General features: G+C 38.3%; 2 protein-coding genes across 3 annotated transcripts; both read left to right on the forward strand.

The window, feature by feature from the left end:
• Positions 1 to 1,574: 1,574 nt before the first annotated feature.
• On the forward strand, positions 1,575 to 8,730 carry LOC125246291 (tripartite motif-containing protein 16-like). Of its 2 annotated transcripts, none has more exons than XM_048157236.1 (6): positions 1,575 to 2,375; positions 2,980 to 3,075; positions 3,162 to 3,395; positions 4,239 to 4,398; positions 4,539 to 4,586; positions 4,943 to 6,115. In XM_048157236.1, exons 1-6 carry the CDS (start codon positions 1,800 to 1,802, stop codon positions 5,008 to 5,010), a joined length of 1,182 nt encoding a protein of 393 aa, XP_048013193.1. In that variant the 5' UTR covers positions 1,575 to 1,799; the 3' UTR covers positions 5,011 to 6,115. The 2 variants fall into 2 exon arrangements, with proteins under 2 accessions (XP_048013193.1, XP_048013192.1); XM_048157235.1 differs by lacking the exon at positions 4,943 to 6,115 and adding an exon at positions 6,145 to 8,730 and having other exon boundaries at positions 1,656 to 2,375.
• A 131-nt stretch (positions 8,731 to 8,861) lies between these two features.
• Positions 8,862 to 16,667, forward strand: LOC125246309 (gastrula zinc finger protein XlCGF57.1-like). Its single transcript, XM_048157260.1, has 3 exons — positions 8,862 to 9,268; positions 10,986 to 11,137; positions 14,311 to 16,667. The coding sequence occupies exons 2-3, from the start codon at positions 11,053 to 11,055 to the stop codon at positions 15,543 to 15,545; spliced, it is 1,320 nt and encodes a 439-aa protein (XP_048013217.1). The 5' UTR covers positions 8,862 to 9,268; positions 10,986 to 11,052; the 3' UTR covers positions 15,546 to 16,667.
• The last annotated feature ends 235 nt before the right edge of the window (positions 16,668 to 16,902 follow it).

Genomic DNA, 16,902 nt, shown 5'->3' on the forward strand with positions numbered 1-16,902 from the left:
CAGTGGCCCTCCAGGACCTTTTTACTAGTTATGTATTTAATCATTGAGGATTTCTTAAAAATACTGTGTAAAATCTTGTCTTGCCTCGCTCTCATGAACTCAGTCTTGTGTTTCGTGTCATGAGCTAACCGTCTATCACACCCCTGGTAATCACCATAATGGTGATTATGAACTTCAAATGAACCTTTCAACAAAACATGCATATAAAATTAAATTCAAGTTGTCACAGATTAAGAAGTCCAAAGAAGTCCTTTGCACCATGGTAAGGGAGAGGAGGTGGACGAGGAGCAGGCAAAAGGGTTGGTACAAGGAGGGCTGGTTGGCAGGAGATGCCAGGGAGGAACCAGAGGTTGTGATGATGGATGTGACCAGGGCGGAGCAGAAGATGGTAAAAGCCAGAATAATGTGATGTGATAACAGGATGATACCCAGATGCCCAGCCTAGTGCCCCATGGTGGCGTTACCAGAGGAAGTAACCATGGTGGTACAGAGTTTTATGCAACCATTGGGACGGATTCCCCGTCATCCGTCCCCATCCCCTGGGTATCCCCTGGGGATGGTACCCTGAGTCCAGATTGGAGAGTAGATGGATCCCCACGACACTGATGGCATGAACGACCATGATGGAGCTGCCACGAAGACCCCCTGAGATAGAGGACCCCCAGCTTAGTTGAGGATGGCTCAGATAGTGACCCATGTTACTGAGTAACCAAGAAACTAATAAACGCATGATTTGGGCAGATCTTGCTTTACCTAGTAACAGAAGGGTTTGACATATGAAGAACCAATCATATTGAAGAATGCTTTATCATGCTCCTATCCTATATAAACTGTTGTATTCTTTTTGCTGGTGGGATTCTCTGTGATTGATACGAGGTCCTCCGGTCGTGATTAAAGCATATTCTGGGGCAACAACTGGAGTTGCTGGTTATTGTGCAGTGCTGCAACTTAGACACTTGAAATCTATTTCCCAGGTTTAGTGTCGTAGGGGACGAGACGTTGCTCGACTGAGAGTGAGACTCTTAGGCGGGGTTGATTGCGGTCAGGTAATTATAACTCTTAGGCATCATATGCGGTCAGAGCAGTTACACTTGGGTGTCAACCTTTGCAGGCAGAGTGGGATTCACCTGAGGATAATTCTTGTAGGTGTCGGGGGCACCAGGTTGATTTAGGTCAGGTGCATAGGGGAAATCTACCACAGATGTAAGGGGCTCAGGCTCTGGTGGGCACATCCGCCAACTAAGCAAGTCAGGCAGTGGCAAGGAATGAACTAATACAGCACATCCAGGTGTGTTGGAGCATAGTACAATATGAACAATATGAGGAATGAGGCTTTATGATGTTTAGGGAATGACAAACTGAAGTGTAGTTGGACTATTGTGTGTTTCTGTCTCTATTCATGCAGTAAAATGGCAGAATCCAAATTTTCAGTGGATCAGAATGAGTTTATCTGTCCAGTGTGTCTGGATCTCCTGATACATATTGTAGATAATTCTAGTCAAAAACTATTTAAAAAACAAAACAGTTTTTCTTACAGTTTAAATCAATTATAGCACTGCATAGATGTGATAATCAGGATATTACTGCAGTTATTAATGGTGTTGCCCTGATTCTCTGTAACTCTTATTCTTTGAGTCTGTCTGAGACTGACACCTAGTGGACATTTTATGATCTGTGACTTTTGCACACGGCACTCAAACACAGAAACAGGAAGCAGGAATTGCATGATTTCAGGGGAAAAGAAACTGAAGTGTTGTTGAGCTGTTGTGTGTTTTTTGTCTCTGTATTCATGCAGTAAAATGGCAGAAGCCAGAATTTCTCTGGATGAGTTCACATGTCCAGTGTGTCTGGACCTCCTGAAGGATCCGGTGGCCATTCCCTGTGGACACAGTTACTGTAAGAGCTGTATTACAGTCTGCTGGGATCAGGAGGATCAGATGAGAGTCTACAGCTGCCCTCAGTGCAGACAGACCTTCAGTCCAAGACCTGCTTTAGCTAAAAACACCATGCTGGCTGAAGTGGTGGAGAAACTGAAGAGAAAGAGAAAACGTCCTGCTGACTGTTACGCTGGAGCTGAAGATGTGCAGTGTGACGTCTGTACTGGAAGAAAACACAAAGCTGTCAAGTCCTGTCTGGTGTGTCTGGAGTCTTACTGTCAAACTCATTTTGACCGTCATGAGGAATTTCACTCACGTAAGCCACATAAAGTGACTGATGCTACTGGACGACTGCAGGAGATGATCTGCCCGAAACACGACAAGATCCTTGAGGTTTTCTGCCGTACTGACCAGAAGTTTATATGTCTGCTGTGTACGATGGATGAACATAAAAACCACAACACTGTATCAGCTGCAACACAGAGGACAGAGAAACAGGTATGAAATATCATCTAGACCAGTGGTTCTCAAACCTGTCCTGGGGACCCCCCACCACTGCACATTTTGCATGTCACCCTCATCTAACACACCTGATTCAAGTCATCAGCTAATTAGTAGAGACTGCAGGAGTTGAATGGGGTGTGTTAGATGAGGGAGACATGCAAAATGTGCAGTGGTGGGGGGTCCCCAGGACAGGTTTGAGAACCACTGATCTAGACCAGGGGTGCCCAACTCTGTTCCTGGAGATCTACCTACCTGCAAAGTTTAGCTCCAACCCTGATAAACCACACCTGAATCATATCTCCTGGAGCACTTGATAATTACAGACAGGAGTGTTGAGCAGGGCTGGAGCGGAACTCTGCAGGAAGGTGGATCTCCAGGAACAGGGTTGGGCACCCCCGGTCTAGACATTGATGAAATAATGCTGACACTATTTATATTGGCACCCATAAGATCAGGTAAGATCATTCACACTGCAGACGTCAGCAGAAGTGAACAGGAGAACATTGAACTTGGTCAATGTACCATAAACATTTATCAACACATACTTTATACGACAATAGTATAATGTGACATTTGCTGTTATTGGTTTGTCCTTTAGCACCAGCTGAAGGAGATGCAGAAGTCGTTCCAGCAGAGGATCCAGCAGAGAGAGAAAGATCTTCAGCAGCTGAGAGAGGCTGTGGAGTCTCATAAGGTGAGTCTGGAGAAGAAGAGAAGTTTGAGAAGTCTCAGTCAGGACTCACTGAAGCCACTGTGTGATTGTGATGTGTGTCCTAACAGCGCTCTGCACAGACAGCAGTGGAGGACAGTGAGAGGATCTTCACTGAGCTCATCCGCTCCATTGAGAGAAGCCGCTCTGAGGCCACACAGCGGATCAGAGATCAGGAAAAGACTGCAGTGAGTCGAGCTGAAGGACAACTAGAGCGACTGGAGCAGGAGATCAATGATATGAGGAGGAGAGACGCTGAGCTGGAGCAGCTTTCACACACACAGGATCACATCCATTTCCTGCAGGTAACAGAGATCCAGAAGAACAGGATAATAGTGGACTTGAGCAAGAGACTCACGGAGACACATTTCATGAGAGTAGAATGAGCCGTTGACTGAAGTGTTGATCTGTGTGTTTGGTTATTATATAATCATCAGTCAGAGGATGTATTCACATTAGGAACGGTTGCCTTCAACTGAGCCCAAGTGTGATTGTCCCCCCTCCCCACACTCAAATTGCACTTAATATTTTGGGCCGGAGCATACTTATGTCATATACGATGAAACATTTGTATGGAAGAAAACAGGAAGAAAGGCACTTTTGTTAAGACGACATATTTACCATTTATGCCGTGCAGTGATGTTCACTTGCACATATCAGAGTCATTATTACGAAAGCAGCTGACCTTAACAGAGGAATTTGCAGCTTTACTTGCAAACTACAAAACTTGTTCATCAATAAGGTGAGAACCAGACCTGTTATAAACCCAACTACACTCAAATTAATTACATTAACTGAAAAGCGTACTATCCAAGTGGTAATAAAGTTGCTTGCCATCGTAATGATGACAGTAGTTCACACAAGAGTAGTAGCTGTCCCGTACTCTTGCATGGTTCGCACTCACAGTGTATGCGTACTTGAATGTCCACATTGATCTGTTACATTTATGTTTTTGCCAGATGTTTAATCATCAAGTGTTTTCCTTATAGTGTAAGTATAATGAATATGATAAGAATGAATCTGATGCTGTGAAAGTGCAGGATTGAGGAGAGTTACTAAAGATCAACAAGAGCTGCTCAAATCTGACAGTAGTGCAGGTTATTGGCTGAAGTGTGGAGGTGATGAGCTATGATTTCTGTTTTCTTTAGAGTTTCCAGTCTCTCTCAGCTCCTCCTGAGTCTACAGATGTAAATGATGATCCCTTCAGTACTTTCTCCTCTTTTGATGTCTTGAGAGAATCTGTCCTTCAGCTGAGAAACAAACTGGAGGATTTCTGCAAAGAGGAGCTCAGGAAGATCTCTGACAGAGGTAAAGTCCTGGAGATTCATCTGCTCTCAGAAATGAATAACCATTATCTCATATCATGTAGATCATCATATTAGAAATGTCTTTGGAACGGATGCAGGGAACATGATAATCACACTCTTTATGTCTGTTGATTTCCACAGTCACTTTCACCAACATTGTTCCCAGGACCAGGAACGACTTCCTACGATGTAAGTAACTAAGAAAACAATTAGGAAAAACTCAGTGAGTGTGTTCGTGTTCTTCCTGTAGAAAGAGAAAGAAAACATGACAGAAGAGTTTTAGAGTTGATCATGTAAATGATCAACTTACCAGGATGTCTGGTAAGACAAGTCCAGTCAAATAATCTTCATTTATATAGCACTTCATTTATATAGCGGACAGAGATTGTCTTGGCTTTACAGGAGAAGTACATTTTTGATTGAATGAGTTCCATTGTAAAAATCGATAATTATTAACTTGGGGGCCGCTTAAATTACACCTTTTTAACTGAAAACAGAAGACCCCTAATGTGTTCTTGCCATTCATTTATGTGTTTACTCTATAGGTAGCAGTTTTGAAGGCCTTTCTCTACGCAAACATGCTCTCTCTCCACAAAATGCGAAAAACCTCTAGTTTTCTTTTCTCCCAGCTGCTTCTTAAGGGCCCGAGTGTGCCTACTGTACCATGGCGTTGGACTGTTTTCTTTAATCTTTTTAAAGCGCAAAGGAGCAACTGTGACTAAAGTGCTGGAAACGAGAGAGTCAGTCGTTTCTGTTGCAACATTTCATTCGGAAAGATAAAGCAATCTTTAGTGTTAGAAGTGATGGTTCTACCATATTTGCAACCTTGGTTAAATGAAGAATACTTAAAACTAGATAATGATCTGAGATGTCATTGATCTGCTGCAGAATGTCAATGGCATCAATATCGATTCCATGTGACAATATTAGATCTAAAATATGATTATGACAATGAGTGGGTCCTGACACGTGATGTCTAACTCCAACAGAGTTTAGAATGTCTGTAAATGCCAATCCCAATGCATCTTTTTCGTTATCTACATGGATATTAGAAAACCAGCAAATTCTTTGAGTTTACAGCAATACCTCCCCCTTTGCCTTTTAGATGAGGCTTGAGTTTATAACAGTAATTTTGGGGTTTGGACTCATTTAAAGTAATGCAATCATCTAGTTTTAGCCAGGTTTCTCTCAAACACAGCACATCTACATTATGGTCTGTAATCATATCATTTACAAAGAGTGATTTTGTAGAAAGGGATCTAATATTAAGCAACCCAGTCTTTATCATTTATTCATCTGTATCATATCTGTGTTTTATTTGCTAAACATCAATTCAATTTTCACCCTTAAATGGGTTTGAGAGTTTTTTGTTTTTACTAATTCGGGGTACAGACACAGTCTCTAAGTAATAATATCTAGGTGTAAGAGTTTCTATGTGTTGGGAATGATCTGACTTCTGTGACATGAGACAACTAGAAGATGATCAGTTTAGCCAGTCTGTCTGCTTCCTGACCTGGGCCCCAGTTAGTCACGGTTTATCTTTAAGACTATGTGCCATATTACTAGAGAGAAGAGCAGCACCATCCCAGGAGGGATGAATACCATCTCTTTTCAACAGGTCAGGTCTGTCCCAAAATCTCTTCCAACTGTCTACCCTATATTATCAGACACTGCTGATACATTGAACATGAAGAGTTCAGATACATTAATTTGATCATGCCTGATTGTGATGTTTTATCTCCATCAGATTCCCATCAGCTCAATCTGGATCTGAACACAGTGAATAAACTCCTCCGTCTGTCTGAGAGGAACACAGTGATTACCGTCACTGACACAGATCAGTTATATCCCGATCATCCAGACAGATTTGATTGTTATCAGCAGGTGTTGTGTAGAGAGAGTGTGTGTGATCGACGCTGTTACTGGGAGATTGAGTGGAGTGGGAAATATGTGTTTATATCAGTGTCATATAAGAGCATCCGCAGGAAGGGAGGGGGTCGTGAGTGTTTGTTTGGATCTAATGATCAGTCCTGGAGTTTGTATTGTACTCCCTCCAGTTGCACATTCATACACAATAAGATACAGACTAAACTCCCTGTAGAGTCAATCAGCAGGAGAATAGGAGTGTATGTGGATCAGAGTGCAGGAACTCTGTCCTTCTACAGCGTCTCTGGAGACACAATGAGCCTCATCCACACAGTCCAGACCACATTCACTCAACCGCTCTATCCTGGGTTTACGGTTCCCATTGGATCCTCAGTGAAACTGTGTTGATAAATCAGAATACACTCAAGAGAGATTCTACCCATACACTACAAACCCAAACAGTACAACTAACTTATAAAGATTGAGTATGCTGCAATTAACGTCTGTTAAATCATTGATGCAAATTAAAACTATTACATTTTCTGAACGAGGAGTTTAATTTAATTTTTGTGTATTTTTGAGTAAACTTAAATTATTATTTTTAAATTTACTCAGCAATATAAAGTGACGTCATCCATGTCACGTCGATGCCGATGTTACCACATAATCTACATTATCAGAAGAGTTCATTCAACATTAAAATGATTTGCAGCAAATTTCCAGTTCCAAGCATGCGTTGCGTCACACTCTGTAAGGGAGTTTTTTTAAGGGAGTGTTTTTTTGTGTGTGTGTTTTTGCACAAGATTAATACAGTTTTTGTTGTTATTTTGCTTTTTAAATATGTTTCTGTAATGTTGAAGTTTTTAGGGTTACCATCGTGGTGAAGAGTAGTGCCTGTGGTTAGGTCGAGAACGGGCTGTGAAACTTCAAAGCTATATATACTACATGTTGTTTAACAGTTCATGCAAGTAAATAGTGATAGTCTCTTTGATGGTTACATTAACGCTGTAAAGATTAGGTGTTAGTTTATTCAGTATTTCAATTAAATTGTAATTACTGAATTTGTGTAGTATAAAATATAATCTTTGAGTTGTTTACTTAAATGTTTTGAGTAATCTGAATTTATTGGGTTTTACAACCACTGCATCAAAATAATTGAAAAATTAGAAACATTACATTTGGGAAACAATAGTTTTAAGTACAGTGGACATAAACATTAAGTACAATACATTATTTTTTTTTTAGGTTTGACTTACTTATAATTATTCATTACTTTAAAAATTTGAGAGGCTTTACTTAAATTCTTTTAAGGTAACTGGTGTCTACAATAATTTTGAGTACTCTGAACTTATCAGGTTTTACAGTATTATACTTTCATTATTGCATTACATTAAGTCTTTCTACATTAAGTATTCCAAGTATATTCTTATTCAAACAAGCAAAAATATCTAAAATAATCTTATTTCTATGGTAAAAGCTTTTTTTGCAATATTAATATTGTATTATATTGTATGTTTAATGCAAAGTAAAAAAAATGTTCTTTCTATGGCTTCCAATTAAAATTATAAATGAATTATAATAATTGATGATGCTTTTTCATGAATAAAGGGGGGATAAAAATAAGGATTTTTAAGGATTAAATAAAAAGTATTCTTTCTATGGCTTCCAGATTTCAACAGTTAAAATTACAAGCTGTTTTTTTTTTTTGACGAACAGATTCAAATCTAATCTAAGGATACTTTATGTTTACACCACAACTATGTACTAAAAACTGTAACAGTCACTCTTTCACTTTATATCTGTGACATGAGTTGGTTTATTTGCATACATTCTCTCACTCAATTCATTCATTTAATTTATTTTGAGCAGTTAGAAAATGAAATATTCAATAAAAGGCAAAATGCATTATGTTAACTATAATAATTACGTAACTGTAGAAATATTAAGAGCTGAGTAAAGGAAGCAAGTATGAACGGACCCCCTGCAGTACCATCGCAAACCCCTGGTTGAAGAACCTTGATTTACACAAAAACAAGATTTTGGAGACCTGAAAATGCAAACTTTTTTAAAAATGCAAGTTTTTGAAAACTATACCGTTTTCGTCTCCAATGTGAACTACAAAAACATGAATTTGTGAAACAGTTTTTGTAGCAAATTAGCTCAAAGGGGAATATCATTAATTAATTATAACTGGTTAATTGTACATATTTGGATCAGACTTAATCATTGTTGTGTTTTTTGTCAGATTGTGATTTACTCTTGTCATTCCTTAATTGTGACCTGTTATGGACTTGAACTGAAGACTGTGGACTGATTGTCTGATTGCTTTAATCATGATTGTGATTTATAGCGCTTTTTCCATATCACTACTGAGAGTGAATGAAATTGTTACACTGACGAAGGCAAAAATCCAAAACGTTTGTCATCTTATCTCCTGTGTACTTCAATTAAAGTTTTTTAAAGTGCAGACCTTTTTTTGTGTTATTTTTTTCTAATTTTAAAATAAGGACATACAATTAATTTTAATCAAACAGTACCACAAAAAGTGGTATAAAATGTCTAAAAAATTATGATCTTACAAGAATTAGAAGATGATTAATTAATGTCAAATACAAATGTGATTCATTCAATACAAAAAAAATGGCAATTCAAGTCAATAATATCATGTGTGAGTTGCTGCCTATGTAGAGTGATTCAGATCGCTCACTAACGAGTTTGAAATAGTTAAACATTCTTTCCAATCCTTTGTAATATTAATACTTGACTTTATCCTTGCTTGTGACGATCACAAATGCTCTGTAGTTGGTATTATAATTGTGATTACTTAACACTTGCTTACATTTACAGATAAATCAATCCTTTATCTTATCATTTGAATGTGTTTTCTGTATGTTAATTTCCATTATTTTTTTAGCATGTGAACAGGACTTTTATTTTGGTGTGGTGATATGTCGTCATAAGTCTGCGCCAAGCTCCTGCATCTGTTGTGATTCTGCTGAAGAAAGGTTTGTGGTTTTAATCATTTAAAGTGTTTAAATCCATACAACACGTTCATATAATTATATAGAGATCTTGGGAAGGAATTTGTTATTTTTTTTAATGTAATATTGCAATGTAGCATTAATGAAGTTTTTTTCTTCATACATGTCCATACATGAATAACAGAAAAGCTGGGTCTCACTTAGCTCCCTTTATCAAGAACAGTTTATCGTAAAAAATTATGGATATAGCTGATGGAAATTTATCAACAAAATTTCTCCAGTGTCGACACAATCTTTTTCCTTTTAACTTTAGCAGATAAATTTTATATTGATACTTCAAATGTTACAAAAATTAGTTTGGAAAAAGTTTTTATCAAGAAAAACTTCATTAATGCAAATAAATGTGGTGTCACGTAACAGAATTAGTGTTCATGTCCATGTTCATGGTGTTGCTCCTGTTAAAGCACTGTTTCTTTGTAATATTCAAAGATGCATTAATCTTTTATTGAAAAACCTTCTTGATTAGGCTACACATCTTACTTTGAAATTAAAATGTGAAAGAGACATGGATAGTTGAGTTATACCAACAAGTTAAATCCAGGAAAGTTATTCTAACACAGTTTGTTTTTTTAAGTTGAGATGGCTAATTGCAACCATATTTTTTACAGTGTATAATTTCTGAATAGGCAGTTGTTTGTCACATTTAGTTTTTTCCTGAATTGCTAAAACTCTAAATTCAGTTCTGTTCAATTCACATTTATTTGTAAAGCGCTTTTCACAATACATATCGTTTCAAAGCAGCTTTACAGAGAATGCATGTCAACATTACAATCTAGAGAATGCAGTTAGCTAATAATGTAATTTAGGCAATTAATTTACAATCACTGTTAGCAGTTTAATTGAAGGTAGAAACAAGCTCCTGGAAATAATCAATTACACATTAACAATAATTAGGATATATAGAAATTTGGGAATGTGCATATGAATCCTATTCTCTGAACCAAATTTTCAATAGCCTAAACCAAATCGAATCTTTCTGTAAAACCTTAAACAAGTTTCAGTTAGTTAGACACCATTTGCAAACCTCAAGCACTTTTTTTTTTTTTGCAAAACTTTAGACACATTCGCACTTTCTAAAACATTTCTCACTGTGATGCACTTGTGTTGCAAAATGCTAAACACAGGCAGGTAAATGATGAACACAACTACAGCACAGTTGTCACGGCTTACACACAATGACTCAAAATTGTTCACACTTGTTTCTAATGATGTGATCAAACCAGCTGTACAAAATAAGCCAGTTCATAGTACACAGGTGCTGAATGATGATACCAGCAACAGATGGAAAAAATATGAGAAGGAGAGGAGGAAGAGGATGAGAAAGAGATAGGTGTGATTATACTTGCAGTGCATACAGTTTATAATATTGACTCACCGTGTAAGATCTGAAAGCATTGATTTTGAGCACAGATAAAATGGTTTTGAGGCAATTGTTTGATTTTGCCAAAAGAGTCAGATGTTCTCTGATTTGATTTTGTGTTTAAGGTTTTTGAGAAAGTGGGTGATTGTTTGGTTGAATGTATTTAAGCAATTCAGAAAAACTGTAAGTTCCTTAAATATCACTCTGACTCCCTTATCATTGCGCTGACTACTGAACAAAGGAGCTGATTGAGATGCACCCAGAGATATAGTTTGGATGTGTTTTTCTTTCTGTTAATTATTCTCATCTTAATCATGACAGAGTGTCCAAACACACAGAGAAACTCCTGGTGAAGCATCTGAGATCCACGTGACCCACTATTATAAAGATGGAGTTTATTAAAGAGGAGATTGAAGACGTGAAGATTGAAGAAACATTCAGAGTCAAACATGAAGAAACTGAGGAACAAACAGGTTGGTTTCATTCTCAAATCTAAATTTTATCCTCATTAAAGTAAGCTCTAGGGAAATTAGTGATATTCTTGAAGAATCGCTAGCTTTTCCATAGCTTGTTGAATGAACTGTCTTTCTATGGTCCCCACCTACACTGAGTTTGATGTATTGACATACACATTAAGTCCTAAACAGTGTCATATTACCTTTTTATTTTTGTTACCATTATCATACCAGCCTTAGGCCATCCAATATGTAGTAGAATTTTTCTTCAGTAGAACAGTACAGAGTAAATCTGAGAGTTAAAAAAAACAAACAGGCAAAACAAACTGAACACCTATGGACACACTGCATGTTTAGAGCTCAGAGCGAGACGTAGTAGCAGCTGTTGTAGGTTATTTCTTTTTAATCCATTTTCAAATGCCCATGTTAAAACAAAACAATGCAATGCAACCTTGAAATTATGGAATGTTCATAGCCTTCATGTGTGCTTTCCATTCAATTTAAAGTGAAATTAGGGTGTGGGAGCATGCTTAAACAATCAAAAATGTGTATATCTCAGATTCGTGCTGCAGATATGCAGCACTCTTCTTCCGCTGAAAATGGCCGGTCACCTAATGCAATAAATTCCAGGACTTTCTTTGTAATGGGTTGCGCTTTTTGACTGTTTCAGCTGTAACTCCAGCTTTTTTTAAACAAAAAGGAAGTTTTTGCCTGTTTGGCATCATCAGCATATTTGTAATGCTCATCGTATTCTGCTGCATCGGATCAAGTTTGTTGTGCTGAATGTCTTAGCTGTTGCTCCTCCACAATAAACTTTTCCTTAAAGTGGTGTTCACAGATTTTGAAATGCAAACGTATAGCTGCACAATTGACCATTAAAAGAATGCGATCTCGATTTAAACACTCATGTGATCTCATTCCTAAATGACAACAATCTGCCAGTGTCTATCAAAACGTACAAAATCACACAGGAACATTCAAATCTGCATTAGTGCTGCCGATGAGCATGGTGTCTCCATTCACTAACCGTGTTTCCATAAAGTAATATATTGTCCATACTAATTTTCCTTTAAGCCATTGTAGATGTTCCGTCATCTTTCATTGAAATATTTCTGGGGCACTGAAGATGCCAAAAGGAAGACTTTGAAAGTTTGCCCACAAATTCAAACATCTCTGTGTTCCCCAAAGTCACAGTGTTCTTAAAAATCATATAAAGTTCTAATACATTAATTTAGGACACATTCCATTTAGGACACATTGTCAAATCTCTTCTTGTCACCATCATTAAAGGTGAATGATTAGGGAAGAAAAGCAGAGGACCTAATATCGAGCCCTGTGGTACTCCATAATTGTGTTTTATAATATTTTACAGTGGGTACGGAAAGTATTCAGACCCCCTTAAATTTTTCACTCTTTGTTATATTGCAGCCATTTGCTAAAATCATTTAAGTTCATTTTTTTCCTCATTAATGTACACTCAGCACCCCATATTGACAGAAAAACACAGAATTGTTGACATTTTTGCAGATTTATTAAAAAAGAAAAACTGAAATATCACATGGTCCTAAGTATTCAGACCCTTTGCTCAGTATTTAGTAGAAGCACCTTTTGATCTAATACAGCCATGAGTCTTTTTGGGAAAGATGCAACAAGTTTTTCACACCTGGATTTGGGGAACCTCTGCCATTCTTTCTTGCAGATCCTCTCCAGTTCTGTCAGGTTGGATGGTAAACGTTGGTGGACAGCCATTTTTAGGTCTCTCCAGAGATGCTCAATTGGGTTTAAGTCAGGGCTCTGGCTGGGCCATTCAAGAACAGTCACAGAGTTGTTGTGAAGCCACTCCTTCGTTATTTTAGCTGTGTGCTTAGGGTCATTGTCTTGTTGGAAGGTAAACCTTCGGCCCAGTCTGAGGTCCTGAGCACTCTGGAGAAGGTTTTCGCCCAGGATATCCCTGTACTTGGCCGCATTCATCTGTCCCTCGATTGCAACTAGTCGTCCTGCTGCCACCACCATGCTTCACTGTTGGGACTGTATTGGACAGGTGATGAGCAGTGCCTGGTTTTCTCCACACATACCGCTTAGAATTAAGGCCAAAAAGTTCTATCTTGGTCTCATCAGACCAGAGAATCTTATTTCTCATCATCTTGGAACTCCATGCGGGCTTTCATGTGTCTTGCACTGAGGAGAGGCTTCCGTCGGGCCACTCTGCCATAAAGCCCCGACTGGTGGAGGGCTGCAGTGATGGTTGATTTTCTACAACTTTCTCCCATCTCCCGACTGCATCTCTGGAGCTCAGCCACAGTGATCTTTGGGTTCTTCTTTACCTCTCTCACCAAGGCTCTTCTCCCCCGATAGCTCAGTTTGGCCAGACGGCCACCTCTAGGAAGGGTTCTTTTCATCCCAAACATCTTCCATTTAAGGATTATGGAGGCCACTGTGCTCTTAGGAACCTTAAGTGCAGCAGAATTTTTTTGTAACCTTGGCCAGATCTGTGCCTTGCCACAATTCTGTCTCTGAGCTCTTCAGGCAGTTCCTTTGACCTCATGATTCTCATTTGCTCTGACATGCACTGTGAGCTGTAAGGTCTTGTATAGACAGGTGTGTGGCTTTCCTAATCAAGTCCAATCAGTATAATCAAACACAGCTGGACTCAAATTAAGGTGTAGAACCATCTCAAGGATGATCAGAAGAAATGGACAGCACCTGAGTTAAATATATGAGTGTCACAGCAAAGGGTCTGAATACTTAGGACCATGTGATATTTCAGTTTTTCTTTTTTAATAAATCTGCAGAAATGTCAACAATTCTGTGTTTTTCTGTCAATATGGGGTGCTGTGTGTACATTAATGAGGAAAAAAATGAACTTCAATGATTTTAGCAAATGGCTGCAATATAACAAAGAGTGAAAAATGTAAGGGGGTCTGAATACTTTCCGTTCCCACTGTATATAATATTTTAGACATCTATTATATATAACTAACTTCTAGGCAAGTGTTTTTTTGTTTGTTTGTTTTTTGATAACTGACAGTTTGGACATTTTTTGGGGACGTGTCCTAAAGAAAGTGAAGATTTGACATTTATTGTGGTTTTGAGATTGTATGTAACGTCTATCTTAGCAGCTTAGTGTGTATAGTATCTAACATACATGTGTTGTTTTGATACTTGACTTGTATTTGTCTTTTTTGCCTTAGACCTGATGGCATTAAAAGAGGAGAGTCAAGACCTGAATGAAATAGAAGAGAAAGACCAGTATGAGAAATATCATGATCTTATTACTGGAGAAAAGTCATTTGGTTGCTCACATACTAAAAAGACTTCACGAAAAAGAGCAAATGGATGTTATTTCACCTGCCAACAGTGTGGAAAAAGTTTCAACAGAAAAGAACGTCTTAAAAACCACATTAGGCTTCATACTGGAGAGAAGCCTTACACCTGCCCTCAGTGTGGAAAGAGTTTCACTGAAAAAGTAACCCTTAACAGGCACATGAAAATTCACACGGGAGAAAAGCCTTTTACCTGCCAACAGTGTGGAAAGAGTTTCAACAGAAAAGAACATCTTAAAGGCCACATTAGGCTTCATACTGGAGAGAAGCCTTATACCTGCTCTCAGTGTGGAAAGAGTTTCACTGAAAAAGTAGCCCTTAACGGGCACATGAGAATTCACACTGGAGAAAAGCCTTTTACCTGCCAACAGTGTGGAAAGAGTTTCACTCATAAAGGAAACCTTACAAAACACATGAGAATTCACACTGGAGAGCAGCCTTACACATGCTCTCAGTGTGGAAGGAGTTTTAGACAAAGAGCAACTTTTAATGTCCACATGAGAATTCATACTGGAGAGAAGCCTTTCACATGCCCTCTGTGTGGAAAGAGTTTTGCTGAAAAAGGAAAGCTTAAAAAACATATGAACATTCACACCGGAGAGAAGCCTTTCACCTGCAAACTGTGTGGAAAGAGTTTCAATCGAAAAGTAAACCTTAATAACCATGTGAGAACTCACACTGGAGAGCAGCCTTTCACATGCCCTCAATGTGGGAAGAGTTTTACATATGAAACAACTTTTATTGTCCACATGAGAATTCACACTGGAGAGAAGCCTTACACATGCTCTCAGTGTGCAAGGAGTTTTAGACAAAGAGCAACTTTTAATGTCCACATGAGAATTCATACTGGAGAGAAGCCTTTCACATGCCCTCTGTGTGGAAAGAGTTTTGCTGAAAAAGGAAAGCTTAAAAAACACATGAACATTCACACCGGAGAGAAGCTTTTCATCTGCCAACAGTGTCGGAAGAGCTTCACAACAGAAATAAACCTTAGGAATCACATGATCAGTCACACTAGAGAGAAGCTGTTCACATGTGATCAGTGTGGAAAGAGTTTCACTCGGAAAGGAACACTTAATTCCCACATGAAGGTTCACAATTAATTGTGATCAATGTGATTAAAACAATCTTTGCCACACCAAACTTGCTCATCCATGTCTTTATGGACCTATCTTTGTGCACTGGTGCGCAGTTGTGATGCCCACTAAAGTGTTATCACATTTGTGGTAGTTTCTGTAATTTTATAGTTAATGTTTTTGAGTATTTGTTCAGGGGTAATGAACCTGGTTCCACCATCCTTTCAGTAAAATATGTTATATAGAGGTCAGGAGTAATTGTGGAGTTCGCCAACAGGGGGTAGTGTGGCGCTTATTGTGCTCCAGGGGGCTTTACGTCAGTTTGGTCCGGTTTGCGGTTTTCCTCTTTCTGCTGAGCGAGATGAAAAACTGACGCAGAGTTTGCCCCGTCTCATTTATTTCTCCTGTTTCCAGGTTGGTGGAATAGTAAATTAAGCTAAGTACCTGAAGTGTAATATGTTGACATGTCGCTGAATGTTTTAATGTCCGCTATTAAGGCTGTTTTATGAATATGTGGACATATATGTACATATAGCAGTAGCCGCATTTTTGCGCCTATTAACGTCACCTGTTGCTACCAAAGTCACGTCAGACAGAGTTTTATTTTTAGCTCCTTGAACATTTTTGTAAAGACTTAATACTTTTGAAATGTATGATATTGTGTAAAATGTTAAAAGCTAATGTTAAAAACAAATGTGATATATTTTAAAAGTGGTTCAAAATAAGTTTAAAATCTGTCAGCTCATGCATTTTGGGAAGAGTAAAAATGACTTTAGCTGGAAATGGAAAATGCATTTAGGAACCATATGTGATAACCTAAACTGTTTTATTTTGAGTTGCAAAGAGACAACTTACAGGGTAACAGTGGTTGTCATTTTGATTTATTTAGTCACACAAAACTTATAACTCAGTATTTGCTGAAAGATGAAAAAAAGACAAATTGTATTTTATTTTGAAGTCGTGTTTATTTCATAATGAACATTGAGTGTTTGTAACAGAGGAGGATTTAAATTGTGAATGTCTAATAAATCCTCTTTCTGCTGAGCGAGATTAAAAAAACGGACGCAGAGTTTGCGCTGTCTCATTTATTTCTCCTGTTTCCAGAGAGAGCATATAAGCTGTTTACGTGGTGCCAGCTGGTATCTGTAACATAGTCATGTTGGAACAGGAAGGGGCCATCCCCAAACTGTTCCCACAAAGTTGGGAGCATGAAATTGTCCAAAATGTCTTGGTATGCTGAAGCATTAAGAGTTCCTTTCACTGGAACTAAGGGTTCAAGCCCAACCCCTGAAAAACAACCCCACACCATAATCCCCCCTCCACCAAACTTTACACTTGGCACAATGCAGTCAGGCAAGTACCTTTCCTCTGGCAACAGCCAAAC

Source organism: Megalobrama amblycephala, linkage group LG14 (assembly GCF_018812025.1).
Source record: "Megalobrama amblycephala isolate DHTTF-2021 linkage group LG14, ASM1881202v1, whole genome shotgun sequence".
NCBI classification, from domain to species: domain Eukaryota; kingdom Metazoa; phylum Chordata; class Actinopteri; order Cypriniformes; family Xenocyprididae; genus Megalobrama; species Megalobrama amblycephala.

Coding starts and splice junctions, on each gene's coding strand:
- LOC125246309 (XM_048157260.1), top strand. CDS start 11,053: ATGGAGTTTATTAAAGAGGAGATTGAAGACGTGAAGATTGAAGAAACA. Junction 11,138..14,310: donor AGAAACTGAGGAACAAACAG/GTTGGTTTCATT, acceptor TTTTTGCCTTAG/ACCTGATGGCATTAAAAGAG.
- LOC125246291 (XM_048157235.1), top strand. CDS start 1,800: ATGGCAGAAGCCAGAATTTCTCTGGATGAGTTCACATGTCCAGTGTGT. Junction 2,376..2,979: donor CACAGAGGACAGAGAAACAG/GTATGAAATATC, acceptor TTTGTCCTTTAG/CACCAGCTGAAGGAGATGCA. Junction 3,396..4,238: donor ATCACATCCATTTCCTGCAG/GTAACAGAGATC, acceptor TGTTTTCTTTAG/AGTTTCCAGTCTCTCTCAGC.